This window comes from Triticum aestivum, unplaced genomic scaffold (genome assembly GCF_018294505.1).
Source record: "Triticum aestivum cultivar Chinese Spring unplaced genomic scaffold, IWGSC CS RefSeq v2.1 scaffold41838, whole genome shotgun sequence".
Taxonomy (NCBI): Eukaryota; Viridiplantae; Streptophyta; class Magnoliopsida; order Poales; family Poaceae; genus Triticum; species Triticum aestivum.
The window spans coordinates 1-25,243 of NW_025229287.1; the positions used below are offsets into that span (position 1 = coordinate 1).

At 44.3% G+C, this 25,243-nt stretch overlaps 1 protein-coding gene and 1 long non-coding RNA gene across 4 annotated transcripts; both read right to left on the reverse strand.

Annotated features, from left to right (window-relative positions):
- Positions 1 to 1,877: 1,877 nt before the first annotated feature.
- LOC123174948 (uncharacterized) lies at positions 1,878 to 7,108 on the reverse strand. Its single transcript, XR_006487494.1, has 4 exons — positions 6,867 to 7,108; positions 6,603 to 6,723; positions 4,787 to 4,828; positions 1,878 to 2,636 (listed from the first exon to the last, which is right to left on the reverse strand). It is a non-coding gene; the product is annotated as an uncharacterized lncRNA (long non-coding RNA).
- A 10,805-nt stretch (positions 7,109 to 17,913) lies between these two features.
- On the reverse strand, positions 17,914 to 25,045 carry LOC123174949 (rust resistance kinase Lr10-like). 3 transcript variants are annotated; one of them, XM_044590122.1, is made up of 5 exons: positions 24,852 to 25,045; positions 20,405 to 22,098; positions 19,576 to 20,251; positions 19,280 to 19,440; positions 17,915 to 19,180 (listed from the first exon to the last, which is right to left on the reverse strand). In XM_044590122.1, exons 3-5 carry the CDS (start codon positions 20,007 to 20,009, stop codon positions 18,054 to 18,056), a joined length of 1,722 nt encoding a protein of 573 aa, XP_044446057.1. In that variant the 5' UTR covers positions 20,010 to 20,251; positions 20,405 to 22,098; positions 24,852 to 25,045; the 3' UTR covers positions 17,915 to 18,053. The 3 variants fall into 3 exon arrangements, with proteins under 3 accessions (XP_044446055.1, XP_044446056.1, XP_044446057.1); XM_044590120.1 differs by having other exon boundaries at positions 17,914 to 19,180; positions 19,576 to 22,098; XM_044590121.1 differs by lacking the exon at positions 24,852 to 25,045 and having other exon boundaries at positions 17,914 to 19,180; positions 19,576 to 22,484.
- Between the last annotated feature and the right edge of the window lie 198 nt (positions 25,046 to 25,243).

Here is a 25,243-nt window from a genome sequence, read left to right on the forward strand (position 1 = left end):
GATATTATAAAATTTTCCTCATCTAAACCCTCTAAAAAAATTCCTTCAAACTTTTTTAGTAACCCTCTGAAGAGCACATAGCTCCGCATCTGGTTATTAGTAACTGTGTTGGCGGTAAATAACACAAACTGTTTTCCTTTTTGCGGGGGAAAAATGCAAACTGTTGTCGTTGCAGACTGCTATTTTGGTTTGTTTTTTCTCACGGTTTATCATGGTAATCACAGTTTTTTTAGCAGTAGTAAACATAGGTAGAAGAGAAAAGAGAAGAGATGAGCACTACTGGCAGCTTATTCACAGCTGCTTGTCTTGCTGGTACAAATAAAATGGTGTTGTACCGGTGATAGCTGCGTACCTGGCCCTGAAGGAATTCAGTCGGTCAGAGTTTCCAAATGCGCGAATGCGACCCTCTCGGCCCGTTGTGTTGTTGGGACTACAGTGTGACTGAAGACTAGCTCCCGTCCAGTCTCGTATCATAACCAGTAAATAAATGGTTGCGAGGAATTGAAGATGAGACGAGCCCTTTTGCTCATACCAACCACTACAAAGTAATTATCATGCTCTGTTCAGGACACCATCATGTATGCTTGGCAGCTCTTCTCTGAGAGTGAGATCGCTACTGCTGTCCACTTACCCTAAGAGTGAGGTTGCTACTGCTGTCCACTGCTTTGTAATGGAAGGCCTCATCATTTTTACCACAATTTTCTTGGAAGGCAGAGTCTACAGTCACATTCATGGTTACAAGAATAAGTTTGCGAAAATAAATTAAACCGAGAAGAGTAACAAGAACAAGTTTGTTACAGGATGAAGGAAATATACATACACTGAGGACAGCATGCCAGGAAACCAGCTTTTAATTAGTCACAAGGGGTTCCCATTTATAAAGAATGGGAAATAATTCATATTTGGTATAAAACCTTTTAGCATAGCAGCAAAAAAAAACATCAGAAACAACTGAAGAAAAACAAAAGTGTACATGAATCAAATAGATTTTACTTCACCAAAATACACTTTCAACTCTGTGTTCATGCAACCAATATTTTAACAGTTTTTACTTCACCAAACTCGCTGCAAGACCATGGCACATCGCCACGGCGCGGAAATGGAACTTAAGAAAAACAAGTGTACATGAATCAAATAGAAAAAGGTGAATCACCATATATGTGTTCATAAAAAAGCTGATTCCACTGAGGAAGAGGGCACCAGTTTGGTAAATCCAAGACGGCGGCAAACTATAGCCTTGGTATCACTACAAACTAGCTCCTAAGACTGAAAATCGTACCAGGGTGGATCCCCTTCCTGACGGAATGGAGATGATACATCCCTGAGAGGGGCACAAGAAAAAGAAGGACAATCATGCCAATGAATTCACCCTTGAACACGATTTGAAACAAGAATTGCAATCAGAGAAAAGACAGTTAAGGCTTTCAAGAGTAAATAGCATAAAACTACCACATTTGGGGCTAGGGTTCCGGAAAACTACCACCTTTTTGAAATTCCCTAAAACCTACCACTATTTTGGTTCGCTGTTCCAAAAACAACCACGTTGCACTGATGGCTGTGTTAGTTAATTTTAATTGTGTTTATGACAGATTGGGTCCACTCGTCAGATCTGACGTGGCATCAAAGTCAACACCGCTAGTTTTGACCATTAGGTTGATCGTTATGACAGGTGGAGCCCACATGTCGGTCCCTTCAAAAAAAATAAGCAATCAGGTCCCTGTAACTTTTTTTATACAAAAGCAATCAGGTCCCTGTAACTTTTTTATAAAGCAATCAGGGCCCTGTAACTTTTTATAAAAAGCAATCAAGTCCCTTTGGCCGTGGTGCTGCACATTGTTGAAAGAATGTATTATCGTGCTTCAAGGCAGTGAGATGGTGGAAGTGGAACGCAATAGATCTCGCCATGGTTGGCTGGTTCAGAGAACCACATATCCATGTATATGACATAATAACTGGTTAAGAAGATTAACTGCCAAAGATAACTCCCTGCGAGCTGTATACAAATATATGGTTGTGATAGCATTGACTGACTCAAAAGAAGAAGAAATGCAGTTGGTCTTCTGGATTTGACAGAAGAAGAAAGCCGGTACTTCGTTCCAAATCCAATTGTGTCGAGTTAAGGTGATGTGCCAGTTGTGGAAAATGAAGCCATCCGTTATTACTCTATTTGACTAATCAACACTGATAGCAAGCAAGCACTCTGAATGACAATGCTTCATTTTTCTGAAACACAGCACGACAGGAAGTTCATTGGCAACTGGAATTACTCCTTGTCCACACAAGCACAATATAATTTTTCACTTAATTCCACTGCAGGTGCTCCTTGTTACATTCATGAGCTTCTCTTTCTTTGCCTTCTTCATCTCCATTCCATTACAACAGTATGCCAGGACTTCTCTTCATAGTGCTGCTCATCTCTCTTCTCGCCAATGGAACATATGTTGCCACAGCATGGGATGATGAAGAATTCTTCAAGAATTGTTCACCAAGTCGGTGCAGCAAACATGGACCAGAGGTCCGGTTTCCATTCAGGCTTGCAACCCAACCTCCACCTTGTGGTGCACCAGGTATGCAGTTATCATGCTCTGGACAGGACACCATCCTGTATCACCCAGTTCTTGGCTCCTGCAAAGTGACTGCAATATTTTATAAGGATCTAGTCATAAACATCAGTCCACCTATAGACACATCACCTCACTGCCCACTTCAGATACTCATCTCAGCAAATCTATCAACTGATGTGTACAAACCTCAAAAGTTGGATGTTGCAAGCTTAGTAGGTTGTTCAAGAGATTCTATACCAATAGATCTATACGGTATAGTGGGCCCAGTCGCTTGTCTTGTTAATAAGGACATCCAGTTCTGGTATTTGGTGAACCCCAACGCATACATGTCTGTTCTACCTTTGGATTGCATGGTTTTTTCTAAGGAGATCCCGATACCATATACTAGTCAGATTCATCACTCATACTTCATAAGGAAGAAGGTCGACAACACTGCAACCTTCGAGTATAGGGCAAGCCGAAGCATCAGTATTGGTGAAACGGCATTTTCTTGGTACTCTAGTAATATCACTAGTGTTTGCCAACAGTGCGAAGAAGAAGGTCAAAAATGTGGATTTGACTCACAAAGGGATCAAGCTTTCTGCAAGAGACATGGTATTATTTCTTTCCCTGGAGAAATCATGTATCATTATGGTAACTCAATTTATTTCTAATGACATTTCAGAATTTTTATTTTTCTATCTATTCTCTTGACAATCTCGTATGTTCCACATTTCTAACTGTCAACAAGATTTTTACCTATAGAAAAACTTTTCAAGTAACTGCAGTACTGCACTGCAAATTAGTCCAGTGGTTAGCCAGTAACAGCCTGCTGTGCAGATCTCTTTAGTTCTTGGTCTTCAATAAAACTTACTTTTGTGGCCTCCCCTACAGTTTCAGTGCAAACAAGGACAGGCTCTAGGTTCGCATGCCTGGACGGACCCTCAAAAACTTTTGTCTGGAGATGGCAGTGCGAAACTATTATGCTTACTCTTTTGCCAAATTCTAAAAATGAAACATAACTGCCCTCTGTGCAGATCATTTTAGAATAGAAACCAAACTTTGCTTGGGCATAAGGTCTTTTTTCCCCTAGATTAGCAAGGCTTGATATGGACTTTGGTTATCAGTAACTCCCTTATTATTTCCTTGCTTCCTTTTTTGCTTCTGCCCAAAGTAAGCCTTCAGAAGGTGATTTTAGTCCACGAAATTTGCCACTGTATGGATGTGAGGTGCACTGATGACCACCAACAAATCTAATATTGGTAACATTTGAATGTTAACACTTGCATAATGTCAGATATATTCCCTATTTGAAGATTTCAAAAAATTAGACGTAAATGGTTTTTAGGACATAATTTCGTTCTGCTGGATTAAGTTCCAATAACTTAAGAGAATTTGAACCGAGCTGGTCCGACCAAAAAAAAATCATCGACTTGGGCTTCTTAAATATTAATATTGGTACACTGAATTGGCACCAGGTTCTCAGTTTGGAACTTTAGACTACTAGAGTTGTTTGGAAAAGAGTAGTCGCCATTAGAATTATGTCCATTGGTGTTAATGCAGTAGTCCTGAGTCTGGGTTAAGCAAAAGCTATACCCATCACAAGGAATTATTAATAACAAGATTATTTAGACCATTCACACAACAAGATCATACAGTACTAACAAAGTTGAATCTGAAACAGATTCTTATAAACCTATGTTGGTTGCAAAGTTGTCCATGTGCGCACCTCTGTTATGATGATCTTCAGGACTGTTGTATTAAACATTTTTGTTCTTGGCTAGCACCTGATTTTCAGTTGACATAGTTTATTTTGCTTCAGAATGCAAACTTGCCATGATACTCAACATTTCCATCCACAATGTGCAATGGTCTTTATTCGTGTTAAGTTGGTGTAAATTGATGAAGCCAATCAACAAGTTATCTTTTTCCTTACTACTCACAGAATGAACATCAAAAGTTATATTTTAAAATATCACCATTTACCTATATGGTTCTTTATCAGTGTGTGTGAAAAGATACCAGTTTTTATGTCTATGCTATACTCCCCCATCTCCCATGTTGGTTAGAGACAAAATAGCATGTGCAGCAATGTATAGATGTACAGACTGTAAACTTCACATTTATAAACATCCCTTACTCCCTTTTAAAAAACTTGTATTAACTTAAATCATGTTCGACATTCCAAATATCCAACTAGAATAGCAGATAAAGATATTGGATACTAACCAATAAGCACGCACCTGTAGTATTCAAACGATCGTAGCAGTTTCATGTTACTAGATCTGCACAAAAGTTATAAGAAAAATGAGTAAAAATGGTACATATCGATCTATATAACCCATACATATGAGGTCCAATATACACGAAGGATATACATATGAGGTCCAATATACACGAAGGATGAAGCTAACAGGAAGCTACACTATATGCCCCTCCTATACCCACATATCAAATCTCATGAAAGAAAATCAGGAAGCAGTGGTTCCTATCAAATTTTTAGACGTAGCTTCTTATGTTTTTGTCTACACTAAATCGTGGGAGAACTCATTCTGTCATTCTTACATGCAGGTATGAAGGTCATCCCAATTGCAGGTAGCGCTCTCTTCTCCATTTCAATTATAAATGTTCGTAACTTTCACTCATGAGAAATAGCTACTGAAATTTAACTCGAGTTGAAACTGTGTGGTGTGAGTTTAAGTGAGCTGCGTCAATTCCTACGACCTTAAATTTTATGTTCTCTCATTGCAATGAGATGGATATATCCCTCAGAAAAAGAGAAGGGGTGGGGCTGCAGGAAATTTAATCATGGACACATAGCTAACTCTCTAAATGCAGCTGGCTAATTTCCTTTCTTTTAAATCAGCAGCATCATCTGTAGCTGCATTTGTAGCTCTTTCATTGATGGTAGCCACGACACTCTACCTCTCATTGAAGTCAAGGTATCATGAAGAGATAAATAGGAAGGTTGAAATGTTTCTGAAGGCATACAGCACATCGAAACCCACAAGGTACACTTTCCCTGAAGTTAGGAAGATAGCAAGACGGTTCAAGGATAAATTGGGCCAGGGTGGATTTGGAAGTGTGTACAAAGGCGAGCTACCAAATGGAGTGCCTGTGGCAGTCAAGATGCTAGAGGGCTCCGTAGGAGAGGGAGAGGAATTCATCAATGAAGTTGCAACCATTGGACTAATCCACCATACAAATATCGTTCATCTCTTGGGCTTTTGCTCCGAAGGAACTAGACGGGCTCTTATTTACGAATTCATGCCCAATGATTCACTCGAGAAATACATATTCACACATATTTCCAATATTTCTCGACAACTCCTAGCACCAAACAAAATGATAGATATTGCTTTAGGCATTGCTCGAGGGATGGAATACCTGCACCAAGGCTGCAACCAACGCATCCTTCACTTTGACATCAAGCCGCACAACATCTTGCTGGACTACAACTTCAATCCGAAGATATCAGATTTTGGTCTTGCAAAGCTGTGTGCAAGGGACCAAAGCATCGTTACCTTGACTGCAGCCAGAGGTACTATGGGATACATCGCACCAGAGCTATACTGTCGGAACTTTGGAGGGGTGTCTTACAAGTCAGATGTGTACAGTTTTGGCATGCTGGTGTTGGAAATGGTGAGCGGACGGAGGAACACAGACCCAAGTGTTGAGAGCCAGAATGAGGTGTACCTCCCGGAGTGGATTTATGAGAAAATAACCACTGAGCAAGAATGGGAGCTTACTTTGGAAATGACAGCAGAAGAGAAAGAAAAGATGAGGCAGCTGACTATTGTGGCCCTGTGGTGCATCCAATGGAACCCAAAGAACCGGCCATCGATGACGAAGGTGGTAAACATGTTAACAGGGAGGTTGCAGAACCTGCAGATTCCCCCCAAGCCCTTCGTGTCATCTGAAAATCGCCCTATGCCGCAAAACAGGGCGAACACATGAAGACACATTCTGTTTTTGTGTAGTATTATTACATACACGTTTGAGGGAATTAAACTCACATCTGCAGTAAGCTGTAATATTAGTACTGTATCAGTATCTTACCATATTGTAATACTATTAGTGGATTCTGCAACGGTTGAATAATGTGATGTGAACCCGTGAGGATTGATCTTATCCTGACATTGCTGTGATTTTGTCCCCTATTCCCCATACATATTCGGTTCTGCAGTAATATTAGCAATTTCCTTGTCAGAATCACAAGATGGTCCTGTAAGCTCTTTCTAATAATACAGGAATGTGCAGATCGGCAGTGGATCCCTTCATCATATAGTGTGAAAACAAAAGGAGGTTAAGGGGGCTAATTACCATGCCAGTGGCAGATGTCTTCAGACGGAGTCCCTCGCCAGGCCAGCGGCAGCGGATTGGGGGCGTTTCGGCGAGACACGAGGGGAAATGAGGAACCCGCTTAGCCGGCAGCGAATGTGACGGCCGCAAGCGGGCATGGCTGACGGCGGCGCGGAAGCACGCCGGGGGAATCGCTCGCCAGCAGCCGGCCGCCGCGGCCGCTTAGTAGGGGTACGGTACAAACTACAGAAAATGGAGGAGGTATTTTCCTCTTGGATAAGGTAGACCTGGGCTCCACGGCAAACACTCAGTCTCAGTAGTGCACGATAGATCGGTGGGCTCCGCAGAAACCTGCACGCGGCCTAAAAAATCATGTATAGCCAAAAAACGTGTATAAAAAAATAAAGATATTTTAAAACACGGAGGGAGCGCTTAGCGCGAAATACATGTGCCGGTTGAGAGCGCGCCAAGTGACATGTTCCCAGCAAACAAAAGTGATCCTTGGGGGGCTTCCAAAGGAGTACTTACTGATTAGTTGCTCTCGCCTCTGGCGCGTCTTTAAAGAGCCGGCCCAACATGGATTAACTGCTGGTTATTTATTACCTTCATTTATATTTCTGAAATGAAAATAAAATCAATTTTTAAACGTGCATTGCATATTAAAAAATGTTCATGTAGTGTTAAAAATGTTTACGCAACTTTTAAAAAATGTCGATAGCATCCAAAAAAATGTTCATAAAACATATTTATACAATATTAAAAAATGTTTGTGTCATTCAAAAAAAGTGTAACTAACATTTTTTCAAAATGTTTATGTGTCTCAAAAATATGTTTGTGAAATTTCAAAAAAATGTTTATACAATATAAAATATGTTTACATGGTTTAAAAAATGTTTCATATCATCCAAAGAAAAAGCTCCACTTGTGTTTGAAAAAATGTTTAGCAAATATTCAGAAAAACAGTTCAAAACCTGTATGTGAAAATAATGCCCATTGTGTATTTGAAAAATGTTCGACGTGTATCAAAAAATGTTCCAGCTGTTAAGAAATTTTTTGAAACACATATTGAAAAAAATATACATGTATTGAAAATGAAGAAAGGAAATCCAAAAACAAAGCAAAATGTAAAGAAGCACATAAAACTAAAAACCGAAAGAAGAACCGATGGAAGCCAACACATAAAATATATATATTAAAAAATCGCTTGGAAGCTTCTAAAACCAGTCTGAACCGGTCATAGAAGCTTACTAAAACCGCTCCTGGAGGAACCCATATTAAGCCTGCCATCTGGCGATCACCTACTATAAGACGGAGTACCATGCAGTAGGTGAGATATAGCTCCCACCTCCCACATCTGGTACATGCGGACTATATCTGACCTATTGCGAGATGGTAGCTCCTCTCGCATCAAGGTTTTTTCTTGTTTGCGTCATTACTGGACATGATTGCCTCTTCTCTTCGTGGCGAGGCACACGGGTGTCTTCTTTCTTCTTCCTTCTCCTCCCCTAAACGTGTGTCGACTCCTCCTCCTTTTTTCTTCTCCATTCCCCTCATTCCAAAGGATTCTTCTCCCGTATCTTTTGTCACGCGAGCGGTATGGTGTGAATGGCGTTCCTCTTTCTCATCCTCCTCCATTCAAGTTCTCTAGTCTTGGTTTAATCGGCCTAATCTTCGTGGTTTTTGGTTGGTTTCTTCTAGGGTTTGGGAGATTCGAGCTACGATGTGGATCCATTTGTTCTGTGATGCAAGCTGTCGGTATGTACGATGACCCCCCCCCCCCCTAGGGTTGTTGGCTATTTTTCTAGGGTTACAATTGACGGTACTAAAAACCATTATTAGTCCCTATAGGGTGGTGAGCGAGACAAAATGTATCGGAGGGGATTGCACACATAGCATTTACCTAGGTTCGAGCCCTTATGATGGAGGTAATGCCCTAATCCTGTTTGGATTTGATTGATGTATAGGTCTCCAAGTATGAAGGGGTTCTACTCGATGTGCAGTTTAATCTAGAGACTAAGGTGGAGATTGTTTAATGCCTCGACTGCTCCCTAGGCCTCACCTTACAAAGGGGACAAGGTTTAGGGTTACAGAAATGCCTAACCGACCTAGAGGTTGCCTCGGCCAGAGAGTCTCGAGCATGCCCGTCAAGTCTGGAATCTTCTAGGTAATGGGCCTCCTGCCAAGCTCGTATGAAATTCAAACGCCTTCTGACCGGAGCTTTGTATTGATTAGAGCAATGAAGTCTTGACGGGTCATCTTTGAATCTTGTGGCCGGCCACCTGTCTCCATTCTATCCTGCGGGAGAGGGCGTAGAATAACCCTACATTCACAACACTGACCTCAACTGAAGCTTCATGAAGGATGTGTGGGAATTTCGAGGATGTCGGTACTGCTGGGCATAAGTTCCAGCTGGCTCTAGGCAGCTCTAGCGGCGACACCCGAGGGTGTTATTAACTTCATGAAGTCATTGTTGCAGGAAACCTTCTGTCCTCCTATGTTCTGAGCGAAAGCTCAGCAATGATGGGCATGTGGTCTTCGTGAAAGCTTCCCGGAGGTATTGCAGTGGAGACTTATCCTCGATGATGATGATGGTGTTTTTGAGGGGTTTGACAATGGTGCCTAATGGCATCGCAACACTACCATGTGCTCCACTCGTGCTGGTCATGTGGTCCGACCATCCATGCTCGACGCTTCACCCCCTTCTGGCGAACTCCTTCGCGAATAGGCATCCTTCTGATGAGAGGTTAAACAGCAACTATCCCTCTCGAAGAACCGCTTTGTCCCGACCGCTCCCGCGAGTGGCTGGGCGAAGCCCTAGTCGCCGCCGGCCCTAGCCCTCCCCCTACCTCTCTTTCCCCTCGCCGCCGCCGGAGGACGCGGACCAGGCGCGTCAGCGGCAGCGGGGCTCTCTTCCCTCCTGGCTTGGCGGCGCGCGGCGTGGGACGCGGTGGTCGGCGGGAGCGCCGTGCTCGGCGTGGGGCGCGGTGGCGGCGAGGCGCGCGGGCGGCGTTGGCTGGTGTGCTGGCGGCGGTGGCTGCGCGGGCTAGGTGGGGCGTGCCTGCGCGAGGACACGACGGGGCTGGGCCTCTCGATCCAGATCCGGATCAGGTCCCTCCGGCGGGCTGCACGTGGGCGGCGCGGGCCGTGGCTGGAGGTCGTCGGCATGCTCGTCGTGCTTCGGACGGCAGGCGGGCTGGAGGCACGTGCGGGGGCCCGGTGGTGGCGGACGGCCTCGGTCAGATCTGTCCGCTGCCGCACCTCGCGGCGAGGGCCGTGGGCAGCGCGGGTTGGCCGCCTCTGCAGCGCTCCGGCGTGATGGAGGCTCCGACGTGGTGGTAGCTTCAGCGTGCTGGCTCGTGGTGGCCCTGTCCGGCGTGTTTGGGTGGCTGTGGGTGGCTCGCCGGAAGCGGGAGGTGCGTGTCCGGCGGCTCCGACGCTTGGAGCTCGGCGGGCGGCGCGGGTTGGGCAGTGGCCCGGTGTGGCTGCTGCTCCGGCCGTGGATGGCTCCACGGCAGCTTGGCAGGTCGGCTGCGGCGGCGGCTGGCATGTTTCAGCATCGGCTCGTCCGTAGGCGGCTTGTTCGACCTTCGACCCCTCTCCTCGTCATCCAGGAGCTACTTTCGTCGAAGGGCTGGCCTTCTCCTGGCTGCGGTCCATCACTCGTCTCGCGCCCGATGCGGCAGGACCGAGCTCGTCTCGCGCACGGTGTGGCAAGACCGAGCTCGTCTCGTGCACGGTGCAGCAGGACCGACCTCGTCTCGCGCATGATGATGTAGGACCAAGCTCGTCTTGCGCCCGGTGCTGCAGGACGAGTCGATGGAAGCCAGTGGTGGCTGGCCTATTGGGTCTCGGCGTTGGGGGTCGCCCAAGGGTGCGTAAGGTGGGACCTTTCCGCTCGTCTCTTTGGCTGGGGTAGCGGCGGGTCTCGGGCGATGCGGGGTCAAGGTCTTGGGTGCCGGGGCGGCGGCCCTATTGGTGGTAGCGCGGTGCTCATGGTCAGAGCCCGTGGCTTGGTGCTGCCCGGTGGCCATGGCCGTGTGGGCGCCGTGGTAGCCAAGGTGCGGAGTTCGGTGGCGGTTAGTGTTGGCCGGGGTGAAAACCCGACCCATCTTCGGACGGACCGGCGGCGGCGAGATCGTTCCCTTCTTGAAGGCTTCGCCGCGGCTCTCATTGCCCGTCGTGCGACTCCAGGGGAAACTCTGATCTTTGGATCGGGCGGTGACGGCGCTCCGGTGTCGTATTCTTCCTGAAGGCACCGCATTGGAGCCCACGGTTCGTCGTATGCGGCTTCATCTCTTTGCGGTGGTAGTGTTAGGAGTAGTGTTGCTGCGCTCAGCGCCTATGTATCCGGCCTTGGGTGTGTATGCGTGTGTTATGGTGGCGTGTGGTTGTACCGGGTTGTTGATGACCTTTGCTTTATTTATAAAGCGGGGCGAAAGCCTTTTTCGGTAAATAGGCATCCTTCTAAGCATCCTCCAAAATGTTCACCTAGCCACCATTTTGGAGCCCCTGTTGTTGTTGTGTCGTACCTGCATACTTTGGCTTGGGCAACGACCATCCTTCTTGTGGACAAACATCAACGTGAAGAAGCTAATTAAGTGAGATGAAGAATTAACATCTGGTGAGAAAATCGGCGTCAATGAAAACAAAAAAGAAACATCTTGTAAGGAAATTGTACAATTGAGATGTTGCTTGGAGAAAAGAAGAAGAAGAAGAGTAAATCTCGGACGGAACTGAAGATGCAACTCAACGAGACTCCAGTCCCCACTACCCTACCCCGAAACAAAAGAAGAAGAAAAAAAAGCAGCAGACGGACGAGACCAAATCGACGCCACTCCCCATTCATCTCCTCTCCCCCAGCTAGCTAGGTCTTGGTCTTGGCGCCGCCCAGATGAATGCCGCCGGAATCGCCCGCCACCGCTGCGCGTGTCTCCATCCACATACCCAAGCGGGTGAGGCAGGCGAAGCAGTGGCCCGCCGCCGCAGCACGCCGCTCCATCCCCATTCCTGGACCCTCCCGACCGCATCCCTCGTCAGCGCTTCGACGTGCGGCTCCACGGCATTGACAGTCGCAGTGGCACGGGGTTCGGCGGTTTTCGACTGCTCGGGTGCCGCCACGGTCGCCTCCTCATCATACGCTCGCTGCAGCAAGAGATTATTGTCATTGCCCCCATCACGGGCGAGGAGCACCGCGTGCAAGTTCCACCTGAGTTCAAGAGCGGCTGCTACGTCAATGGGGCGGTGCTCTGCGCTGCTGCCGACCACAACCATGTGCACGGAAGCTGCCACTCGAGCCCATTCAAGGTGGTCTTGCTGTCCATGGGCAGATACCTTATTGGTCCACAGATTGCCTTAGCACGTGTTTACTACTCGGAGACTGGCATATGGGGTGACCTCATCTCAACACCGACTCCATGTCAGCTTCATGATACTGGTACACATGGGTCATTAGTTGGTAATGCACTTTACTGGTCGTGCGATGATTACATTTTTCAGTTTGATTTGGAAGGTCAGAGCCTAGCTTTGATCAAAGCTCCTCCTCCTCGCACTATAAATGATGCCCGTGACTGCTTTGACATGTGTGAGGTCATCGAGATCATGGATGGCGCATTTGGTCTTGCCATATTGTCTCACTATTACTATAACATTCAAATGTGGCAAAGGAAGGTTAATTGTCAGGGTGTTGCCAAATGGGTCCTCTGGAAGACCATTGATATGCATAACATTCATGGAATCCCCCATGGGTTTGAAGGAGAGAGTCCAGAGTTATGTAGACTGAGATATGTTGAGGATACTGATGATATATTTCTCCATGTGGGCACCAGTGTCTATGTGGTTCAACTTAAGTCAATGCAATCTAAGAAACTTTGTGAAGCCCATTATGTTAATTGATATTATTCTTTCAAGAGTTTCTATATACCAGGTGATTGTTCTTCATTAGCCCTTGCATTGTAGGATTAACCTAGTCTTGATATGTTTTTACATAGATGCTCGAATACCTTCGCTATATAGACGAACTTGTAACAATACTGTTTCACTTAATATAGTTGTACATTGTGTTATCATTCAATATAGTTGTCTTCATCCTTGCAAGATAACAAATCAAATATCAAATGAAATGTGTAGCAATGTGAATTCAAATGCCAAATGGTTTACTCATTTGGCATGTTTGGCAACTCAACTAGCTATATTCTTTTTCTAGTACTTCTAATCATCCTATTTTTCTTAACTCCATAAAAGAACTTTCACTGAAAGCGTACCTTCAGGAATAGTAGTTTTCCTTGTCACTTGCTCAATACTGTCCTACAAGTGACTAGTACATCTATACCACTTTTTCCCCCAGTGTTTGTTATCTCTAATCATGCCCTATTTATTTAGTTTGAATACTCAAGATTACTTTTGTCGGTGATGTTTATGAGTTTTGGCACCTTTTATTTTGTATTCTTGACATATGATGGGGGAAGAGTATACATGAGATAAATTATAGGCAGTGTATTGCTTTCTTATGAGCTAAATTTCTCATTATGAGGTACTCCCTCCGTCCTATAATGTAAGACGTGTCAAAAAACGTCCTATATTATGGGACGGAGGGAGTAGCTATGTATACTGCTTTCAAGAACATCCCTTGCAAAATGCAACATGTATGGTTTTATCTGTTGGCAGTATGAGTAGAGTAGCGAGCTATAAAACATAAATACAAAAGTGAGTTGTTGTTTTTTATATTTGTCAATTCATCTATGTAACAGACGACTCACTGTTGCCTTCTCATACCCATTTGTCTTTTTTTGGAATTTTATTAAATGCATGCCTTATGCTTGTAGGCACAACCATTGTTGGTGGATGTGATGGATCCCATACATAGGATGACATTCTGTTTTGATGTGCTGAATGGTTCACCGGGTAAGAAGGATATTTTTATGGTTAGCATGCATCCTCAAACTACTGTCCTTTCGGCTATAGTGATTCACACATGGTAATAACATAGACAAGCAATTAAAATATTATATGCCTGAAGTTCTCTCTTGGTTTAGTTGTTCTGGAATCTATAGCTGACAACAATATATTAGTAGCACATCTTGTCATTTCAAACACCAGTCACATCATTCAACTCCGTCACCCAACAAATTCATGTGTAAAGGCTGAAGGTTTGTTTTGTTGTCATTGATATTCCTAGGAGATATAGCCAATAGGTCTTCTTTATGTTGCTGAGTTGATCATGAGTTTGTACACACGTTTTTTGATAGATCAAAAGGCTCACGCCCCATTCCATTTATTTAAATGGAAAATGGAACATCAGTAACATCATTCTTTTAAGCGCCTGCAACTGCCTTAGCAGGCAGAAAAACTCAGCAGACCAAATTCAGCTTAGCACAACATAAAAAAGGCTCAGCAAAATTGAATGGATATTACGCTCCTGAGATAACAGCTACGCTTCTTAAATAGCAGCTGCTAAGCTTTTTTTCGGAACAACAGCTTGAGCATGTTCCTGGACCCCATTGCCTCCGGCGTCCCAGGTCCTAGCAGACCGACAGCCCATAGCTTCTTCACGCTGCACAGAGCCAGCCAGGGAGTTTCCATCACCTTGTCTTCCATGAGTAGGAGACACTACACCAGTGTTGTGAACATAGTTTGTAAAATTTGAACTGTTTGATTCTCTCTTTGGAAAATATCTGGCAGCCAATCTGGGCATGCACCCTCAAACTACTAATCATTCGGCTATTGGGATTCACACATACTAATAATAATTCTTACACACACAGCTGATCATGAGTTTGTACATGCATCTTGTTCATATGTGCTTCTGCTAAATTTTATCTTTATTTATACTGGGTTACGTGGAGATTAACACTTTTGTGTTCTCCAGGGTGAAGAAAGGGCTGCTGCAGTTTCTTTTTTATCAATGAGTTGGTCGTGCATCAATGTGGTCGGCAGTGTTATGTTATCTGAAAAAACTTACCAAGTGTGCACTTTAGTCTAGCTAAGTTTCTCATGTAGTATGAGCAAGATGCTTTTGAATGAATACCCTTCTATTATTTCGAGTCAGATTTCGTTGTCTTTAGCCATGACAATTTTTGCCTCATGTACCGCTAAAACATGTGTGTTTGAGTGTGCTTCTCAGCTGTGCTTTGGAAAGCATGCAAGCGCCGTCGATCTAATGTGATCATGATCCACCCCTGCTCCCTCCTTTTTTTTTATTTGCCTTGAGGCTAATAGCTGGAAATTAACAAGAAGTCCAGTGCTGATGGAAATAACAGCTGCACTGTAGGATATGTGGTCTGAACTAACTGCATTCCAGGAAGTTCCTCTCTATATATATTTTTCAAAGCAGGAAGTGCTGGATTGGCAAATTTCACAGGTTTATTGTTCCACATGTGCGATGCCAAATGAACTCTCGCAGGCACGGTTTCACTTTTGTTGTTTACACGACTGAAATTTTGTAGTGGTTCATACAAGCCCGAGTGTTTGCAGGTGAAGGCTGACAGCGAGTCTACAATCACTGTCGAAATTGCAGGAATTCTTAGCTGCTGTAATTCCCTGCTGTCCACGGAGACTGGCTGGGGTTGCTACTGCTGTCCATTGCTTTTGCAATGGTCGATATGAGGCCACACCAACACAACACGAGTTTTGGATGGATCTCAGCTGCAATTCCCAACTATATTCCCAAGTTATTCTCAGCTGGACTATGTTTGCATTGCATCTTGGATTAAATTGCAAGTTGTTGCAACGCTTATATTACTGGACTTGATGGAAGTTTTTGTTTGTTTCCAACTTACCCTGAGACTGACTCTGGTACACTGATGTCCAGTGGATTTGCAATGGAAGGACTCGTCAGTTTTGCAGCAATTTACTTGATGTTGATGATACTGGGCCTGGAATTCTCTGCTGAATATGCGGGGCATATACGGCAGCTGAGTCTGCGGCTGTACTGGTACTCGGAAGAACACATACGGCAGGAGGTTACATTCTTAGCTTGTAGTTTTATGATGGACTTTCAAGTCATTTGAATGATTTTTTTGCGAAAGCATTTGGATGTTATTTATATGGCTGACATTAACCCAGATTAAATCGGAATGCCGTAGCAATTTGTTCCCGGCCTACAAGTCGTTTCGACGTATACACATCTGAAATTATTGCTGTAGAAATTCGGATGACAAAGACTGGAGTTTCCTTTCCCTGAGAGCGAGGTGCCCTGGGAACGAGGTTGCTGCTGCTGTCCAGTCATTTTTAGTGGTTCATATGAGCCACAGGACTTGTTGTCCTCGCAGCGGCTGCTTACCCCAAGGACTTGATTACTGCACTCGTAATTGCAGGAACGCGTACGGCAGGAGGCTGCATTTCTTGGCTTGTAGAGCAGTTTTCTACTGAACATTGAAGTAATAGGAATGCGTGTGACAGCAAGAAAACCAACTTAAATTTTCTTACCCTGAGCTGAGGGTGAGGTGGCTGCTGCTGTCCACTACTTTGGTCCATATGCGACACTGGACTGCAGGTACACACTCACATTTATGGTTACAAGAACTTAGCCTTAGCAAAAAGATAAAAGTGTGAACACTGCCGTCGACACAAATTCCTCTGCAATCAGTCACAAGGGTTCATACGCTGAGCCCAAGCTTTTAATCAGTCACAAGGGTTCATACTGTTTTTTCCTGGGAAATAGGATTTCATTCATCAAGTGATGTGGTGACAATCAGCGGCAATCATCAGCAGCTGAAGAAAACAGAGTACTCTGCATTTTTTACACCATGCTTTTTGTGTGTGTCCACCTGAAGTTTATTACAGTTCTTCAACCTTGTATTCATGCTAGCAATATTTTAATACCAATTGCAAATGTACTGATGTACTCGAATAGTATGTGTCTTCCACGAAGATAATTACGTTTCAATTAACAGTTGGAGATCAACATCCTCTAACTGCTAAATATTATTACATCTTTCCACATAAAACTTCACATGACTGGGAAAACATAATAGTAGGTTATTTCGTAAGACTTGAGACATTAAAACTTCACAGAGTCAGGGACTTTCATTGCCCTGAGAGTGAGGTGCCATGGGAACGAGGTTGCTGATGCTGTCCAGTTATTTGTAGTGGTTCATATGAGCCAGAGGACTCGTCGTCCTCGCAGCGGCTGTCTACTGCTGAAGATGCGGGACTGGGTGGCAGCGAGTCTACAATCACACTCGTATCGCAGGAACACGTACGGCAGGAGGTTTCATTCTTGGCTTGTAGTTTTCTGCTGAACTTTGAGGCCATTTGTGCGTTTTTTATACGGCTGAAATTACCGCCAATTAAATCATAATGTGTGTGACAGCAAGAAATCCAACTTAATTTTTCTTACCCTGAGCTGACGGCGAGGTTGCTGCTGCTGTGCAGTACTCCATATATGCGACACTGGACTGCAGGTGACTGAAATTCCAGAGATAATGTCCATCGCGACTCGACTGAAATTCCACAACTCAATTTCTTACCCTGAGGCTGAGGTTGCTACTGCTGTCCACTGATTTGTAATGGTCCAAAGGACTCATAATTTTTGAAGCAATTTACTTGATGATACACTGACCTGGACCTGGACGGGAACAAGTCTACAATCACATTCATGGTTGTAACAACTTGGCCTTAGAAAAAAAAATGTGAACACGGTAGGAGGTTGCATTTGCAGTCGATACGAATTCTTCCGCTTAGCGGTCATCATCGTCTCCATACACTGACAAGAGCAAGAAGAGTAAGTTTGCTACAGGAGGAAGTAAACATACTACAGAAATTTCGACTTACAAAAGACTGGGGGCTACCATTTTACAAAGAATGGGAAATGGTTCACACTTACTACATAAGTTTTGACCTACAAAACACCATTATACATTTCTCGGCATTTACAGAAGTTTTGGCTACACAAGGGTTTATACAGGAGAGGATGGGGCAGCAGAAAAGTATCGTGACCAACAGCTGTCGAAAATAGATTTCTCTGCATTTCTTACATCATGTTTTGGTTTGCCTCTGCCTAAATCACCACAATACACGTATTCATGCCGACAATGTTTTAACACCAAGCGCAAATAACACTTCAGCTTTCACAAGTTGTTATTCATATATTCGGATAATATGTGTCTTCCAGAAAGATGATTACATTCTAGATTCTACTACCAATTAAGCAATTGGAGTTATATATCCTCTTTAACTGCTAGATTTTATTACATGTTTCCACATAGAAGTTCATAGGACCCGGGAAACATAAGAATCTGAGATCTCATCCTCCTCCGAGATCTCGGTCAGCTCGGATAACAAAGGGTAAGAATCCGGAACAGTGGTGTGCTCGTCGTCGCAGAAGAATGGCCTGGAAGGTATCTGCAGGCCTTCGAAGCCACCTTCCAGCATCTCTATGACCTCGCTCATCGTCGGCCTGTCATTAGACTTCATCTGGATGCACCATAGTCCAACGATGCACAGCTTCCTCTCCAACTCATGCATGCCAGCAACGGGAGATATCTCACACACTTCTTGTTCAGTTAGTCTATCATACACCCATGATGGGTAGTATGCTTGGCTCGAGTTCGCTGCATTCGGATCGGCGTTCCTTCTTCCTGCAGCCATCTCCAACAACAGCATCCCAAAGCTGTAAACATCAGACTTGCTCGATATGACACCAAAGCTCCGTGATATCATCTCAGGAGCTATGTACCCAATAGTTCCCCGTAGGGCTCTCGATGGCACAAAATTGTTGTCCCTTGGGTATAGTTTGGCGAGACCAAAATCAGCAACTTTAGGGACAAAATTGTTGTCAAGAAGGATGTTGTGTGGCTTGATGTCAAAGTGCAGAATCTGCATGTCACAACCCTGATGAAGGTAGTCGATCCCCTTGGCAATGCCCAAAGCTATGTCGGAGAGCTTGTCCCAGGAGAAACTCTTCTCGGCTGAGAAGATGTACTTGTCCAGAGAACCTTGAGGCATGTACTCGTAAACCAGTGCTCTCCTCATTTCATCTGAGCAGAATCCCATGAGACGCACCACATTTACGTGATGGATCCTACCGATGGTGGAGACTTCATTGATGAAATCTTCTCCATTGCAGTTAGGATTGCCTTCTAGCATCTTGACAGCAACATGAACATTGCCTGGCAATATCACACCCTTGAACACAGACCCGTAGCCTCCCTGACCGAGCTTATCTCTGAAATGGCTTGTGATTGCTGTGATGTCAGTGTAGGCATACCTCATTGGACCTAGCATCTGTTGCATTCGGAGGAACTTCTCGACAGCATCGACTGTGATCCTCGTTTTCCAATACTTGTGGGCGAGGAAGATCAACACAGCCAGTGGTGCCAACACAAACCTGCATAGCACTGCATAGACAAGTTTCTATAGGTTTCATGGGTGGGTCCACACATGCATGGATGTGATGATGAAGAAACTACAATTAAGAGCAGAACATTCAGAATTACCAGCAATCCACTTGACAGAGAAGAAGACAAATGGTATGTTTGATGAGGCATCATCACTAAATCCAGTTGCAAGAAGTGAGCAGTACCAGAAATCTCCATCGACCAAAAGAATTTGCTGAACACAACTACTGACGTCTTCACTACACTCTTGCAGCAAGTCGCTGCAATACCATCCAATGAGACATAAAGGAATGAACAGGGGGGCTCAATGGTTTTGGGATAAGATATATCAAAACCACTTATACAGGCAACAAATAGAACCACTCCATACAGATATATCAAAATTCTGAACTCACCGAAACTGACGTATTATGCACTCTTTGATACTTCTGCTCGTCCTGTCATACCAGAAAGGGAATTTGACGGCAAATCCGTTCCTCATGGATTTCACAACATCTACATAACTTGCATTTTCTAGTAGCTCGTAGTACTCACAAAATGGAGTGTCACAAGCTGAAGGAGTCATGGCCAAATACCCACAAGAAGGCTGGAGATACTCCATAGAACAAGAATCATAACCAGTTAACACGTAAACATAAGTATCATTGGTGCTAAGGCAAGCAACACGCATGTACATACCATGGTCCTTTACTTCCCGATAGCATTTAATAAAGCAAGACTGTCTACGTGAAAGGGGGTCCAATTCGACTTCCATGTTGTGATCAACTTCCCAGAAGGAAGAGGGAGGCTGATTCCACCGAGGTAGAGGGTAGCTGCTGTATAAATCCATGTCGGCATCAACTACCCAGAAGTAAGAATCACTGTAGTTGATGGCAGACACATAGTATGTCACGTTGTTGATGCGAATTGTAGCCTTTGTATCACCGCAAACTAGCTCATAAGATTTATAGCCGCACCCAGGTGGATCACTTGCCTGACGAAATGGAGACGATATGTTTCTAAAAGGGCCGCAAGAGAAAGAAGGACAATAAGGCTGATGATGCTGCCCTTCTGACTGATCTGGTGCAAGAACTGCAAGCACAAACAAGAAAGTTAAGGCCTTGAGAGCAGTGGGCATCGCCATGGAAGACACACAGATGCACAGATGAATGGCTGAATAAGTGAGTGGCTGCCAAAGTAAAAAAATAGAGCTCCAAAGGATGGTAATTACATGCCAACTAGTACCTCTACATGACTGTGATGTTGCTGACTAGGAGACTTGGCTACTAGGCTGCCAACTAAAGTTGTGTACATACCACCTACTGGCTCTTCTAAGTGATGGTGATGTTCTTGACTGGCGACCTCTTGGTTAACAGAAGAGTCCAATTGTGTTACCATAGCATCCTGTACTGGTCCAATCATGTCCAAGTCATGGAACATGGAATTCGGTGCCTTGAGAAAATGACAAATAACAGGGACCAAAAAATGGAAAATAAGAAAATATCATTCATTTGAGATAATTTGAGTTTACTAGTTAGCAAGGCATGTTTTGCAGGGAGGAAAAACTAAGTCTGATCGAATTCCTCGTGCTTATCTACTTCTAGTTGAAATACTTCCCTAAACCCCTCTAATATGAAACTAATTCCCCGGAATATCTTCAAACCACATGCAGATTATGTGGGCAGATGCATTGATATTTCCCCTGGTTTCCATTGCCTGCAGATTATACAACTTATAATGCACATCATTTAAACCGCATCCGACGCCAGGTCAATTATTTATGATCTTGTGGAAGCTTTTTCTTTACAAGACTAACTGAAAGCATTTCCATAACGCCAGGTCAATTATTTTATGATCTTGTGACTGGACTACAATTTTGCTGTTATCACAACAAGTCATCAAGTCTTATCGCAATTCATACCTCTGCAAATGGTGCTTTACCATGTCAAGCTCATGCGTTTATTGCAATTTTTATCTAGTTAGATGTGTACAATTCTGTCAAAGACTAGTTATTTAGGATTGAAGAAAAATGGGGATGTGCAGCTGGTGAAATCAAAAGAATACTCTCAACATTTATTTCCAGAGACCACGGAATTTTCCAAGACACAGAACAAGGCCCATGGAAATATTGGTTGTGCATTCAGGCACGTCCTTGACAACCTTCCATGTCCGGCTGTTTTTTTGTGGCTCCAATAACAACAAGACTTAGTATTCGCCACTCCCAGTGCCCTGTCCTCTTCTCTCCTCTTGTTTTTTGTTGCTTGACTCGAATATCCAGTCAACCCTTTCTTTTTCAAGGCCAACATGTAATCGTTAGGAAGGGAAGTACTACATGGAGACTAACAAGAAACAATTGGTGGTCCAGGCCGAAATGATAGTTATACAAGCTACATGGATGCACATATTTTTTATGCTTTACCATATCAACTTCACGAGTTTGATTTTTAGATGATAATTATGCATATATGTGTGGTGAAACGGCATGAATGGTCTAAACAGCAATAGAACCATGGAACTTTCTGAGCCATAGAACACATATGGCAGAGGTTTTGGTGGCAGCTGGAATTCCGGGTCAGGCACATAAATTTCAAGACAACCGCTAAACCAATCCTCACCAGAAGTAAAGCAAACAGCGATTTTCTATACTCCTGGCTTTCTCTTCTTCCACCTTCATACCCAATACATCCCATGGACTTGCTTAAATTTCTTGTCACGCCGCTACTGCTATCTCTTCTCACCCATCAAACCTATGTGGGCGGAGCATCAGATGATGAAGATTTCTCGAAACGATGTTCATCTCACAGGTGCAGCAGCAAACATGGGCCTGAGATATGGTTCCCATTCCGGCTTTCAACTCACCCACCATCATGTGGCGCACCAGGTATGCAGTTATCGTGCTCCGGGGATGACACAATCCTGGATCACCCGGTTCTTGGCTCCTGCAAAGTAACAGCGATCTATTACAGACACCGCGTCATCAACGTCACCCCGCTTGTGGAACCAGCGACACAGTGCCCACTTCAGAAGCTCATCTCAACAAATTTAGCAACTGATGTGTACGAACTACCTCCATCACCAACGACCCTGGTACGTTGTTCAAGCGAATTCATACCTGCAGATCCACGCAGTGTAGCTGGCCCAGCTGCTTGTCTTGGTAACAACGCAACCCAATTCTGGTATTTGGCGGCGTCAGCTTATGCATACATATATGATCTACCACGGGACTGTGAGGCCGTTTTTAGAGGCATTCCAGTACCCTACAGCTATGGTATAGATGGCCCAATCCTAGGAGACAAGTTTGCTTTCAATAAATAAGCGAGTACAGTCATCAATTTTGGTGAAACAACATTCACTTGGCACCTCAGTAACCTTACCGATCTCTGCCAACAATGTGAAAATGAAGGTCGGCACTGTGGATTCAGTTCACGAAGCCGTCAAGCATTCTGTCAGCCCCGTGGTATTCTTTCTTTCCCTTGGCGTGTCAATTTATTTTGGAACAACAATTCAATCTCTTATATTCCGGGTTAACTGTTTTAAATCTTCCAACAGGATTTTCGCCTATAGTTCAATTATTTTACAAACAAAATTGTAATGCAAATCATAGAAATTGTTAACTTGTTCAAGCACATACAATCTCTAGGTTCACATCCATGAAAGTTCGCACACAAAAAATATTCTATAAGAGATGCAAGTCCCAAATTATATGGGGAATCTTATGACAGTTGACTAGTTTGTAAAATTCTCACAAAAAACAGTAAGAGATAAACCTTACTTGACCATTTTCAGATTGCTTTAGTCTTTTAGTACTGAAGATGAAAAAACTATTGCAGAGCTATCACATAACAAGGGAATGCACTAATCAATATAACGCCCTATGTCTGAGGTCCAATATACATGAAGCCAACTGGAGGCCAACACATATATAGGTCCTTCGTATGTTAACAGGAATCGGGAATTAGTTGCTCCAAACATACACTGTCTACATTAAGTCATGGCAAAACTAATGATATTCTTCCTACACGCAGGCACGCATGTCATCCCAATTGCAGGTAATGATGCAACTCTTATTTGTTTCCCATTCTAAATGAAATTCTTATTGTGGTTTCTCATTGCAATAAGCGTCAGGAACCCATGACTTCTTATCTGAATGCAGCTCACTAATTTCATTTGTTTTTAATCAGCAGCATCATCTGTAGCTGCATTTGTAGCTCTTTCATTGGTGGTAGCCGCAACGCTCTATCTCTCCTTAAAGTCAAGGTATAATGAAGAGATAAATAAGAAGGTCGAAATGTTTCTCAAGGCATATGGCACATCGAAACCTACAAGGTACACTTTCCTTGAAGTGAAGAAAATAGCAAGACGGTTCAAGGATAAACTCGGCCAGGGTGGATTTGGAAGTGTATACAAAGGCGAGCTACAAAATGGAGTTCCTGTGGCAGTCAAGATGCTAGAGAATTCTACAGGAGAGGGGGAGGAATTCATCAATGAAGTCGCAACCATTGGACTAATCCACCATGCAAATATTGTCCGCCTCTTGGGCTTTTGCTCCGAAGGAATGAGGCGGGCTCTTATTTACGAATTCATGCCTAACGAGTCACTGGAGAAATACATATTCTCACATATTTTCGATATTTCTCGACAGCTCCTTGCACCCAACAAAATGCTAGATATTGCTCTAGGCATTGCCCGAGGAATAGAATACCTGCATCAAGGGTGCAACCAGCGCATTCTCCACTTTGACATCAAACCACATAACATCTTGCTGGACTACAACTTCAACCCAAAGATCTCAGACTTTGGCCTTGCCAAGCTGTGTGCAAGGGACCAGAGCATCGTCACCTTGACTGTAGCAAGAGGCACCATGGGATACATCGCACCAGAGATATACTCTCGGAACTTTGGAGGGGTGTCTTACAAGTCGGATGTATACAGTTTCGGCATGCTGGTATTGGAAAGGGTGAGTGGAAGGAGGAATTCAGATCCTGGTGTTGAGAACCAGGACGAGGTATACCTCCCGGAGTGGATCTACGAGAAAGTGATTTCTGGTCAGGAATGGGAGCTTCGTTTGGAAATGACAGCAGAAGACAAGGAGAAGATGCGACAGCTAACTATTGTGGCATTGTGGTGCATCCAATGGAACCCAAAGAATCGGCCTTCAATGACGAAAGTGGTAAACATGCTAACGGGGAGGTTGCAGAGCCTGCAGGTTCCCCCCAAGCCCTTTGTGTCGTCAGATAATCGCCCTATGCCACAAAACACGACAAACACATGAATATGCACTGTGTTTTGTGTATTATTATTACATTTGATTACATACTGAACTGAACTACATGGGTCACCTGATCTTCACCTTATTATATTGTAATGCTACATGGGTCACCTGATCCGTACCTTATCATGTTGTAATGCTATTAATTAGGCACATATGGCACTGGCCACTGGATTTGTCAACCTTTGAATAATGAGAACTTGTAAAATTATACTAGCATCCTGTCATTGCTGTGATTTTATCCCTTTCCGTCAGAAACTGTAGCCATTTCCCTATCAGAATCACAAGATGGCCCTGTAAGATATTTTAGTAGCGTGATGCGCGGATGGCCTCAGCTAATCATGCCACTGCCCCAGCAACTAGAAAGTAGAAACGCAGCATTTCTGTTCTGAAATCAAAAGGAGGGTAATGGGGATTACTCACCATGGCAGATTGCTTCGGCTGTGACACGCGACGCGAGGAAGACGAGGAGCTCGGAGAATCTGAGCTGCGCGGGCGGGACGGCCTCCGGCGGGCAGGCACGGCTTGACAGCGTCGCCGGAGTAAGCACTCGCCGGCGGCCGGCCGCCGACTAGGGTAGATACGGGCACCTGCCCGTTGCCGTCGGGGATAAGGCGCCTGAGTTGGTTGGGTCGGGCTCCTCTGTAGAAATGGGCAATGAGAATTGATTGTTGGGCCGGTCCGCGGTCTGGGCTGTGGAACGGCGGAGAGCTCATCATGTTGGCTGGTACTCTTCAATCGCTAAAAAATAAATCCACTGGTACTTTTTCCATTTTCTCAAAAAAAAAACCAAGCCACTACTGTAGTATGTATCT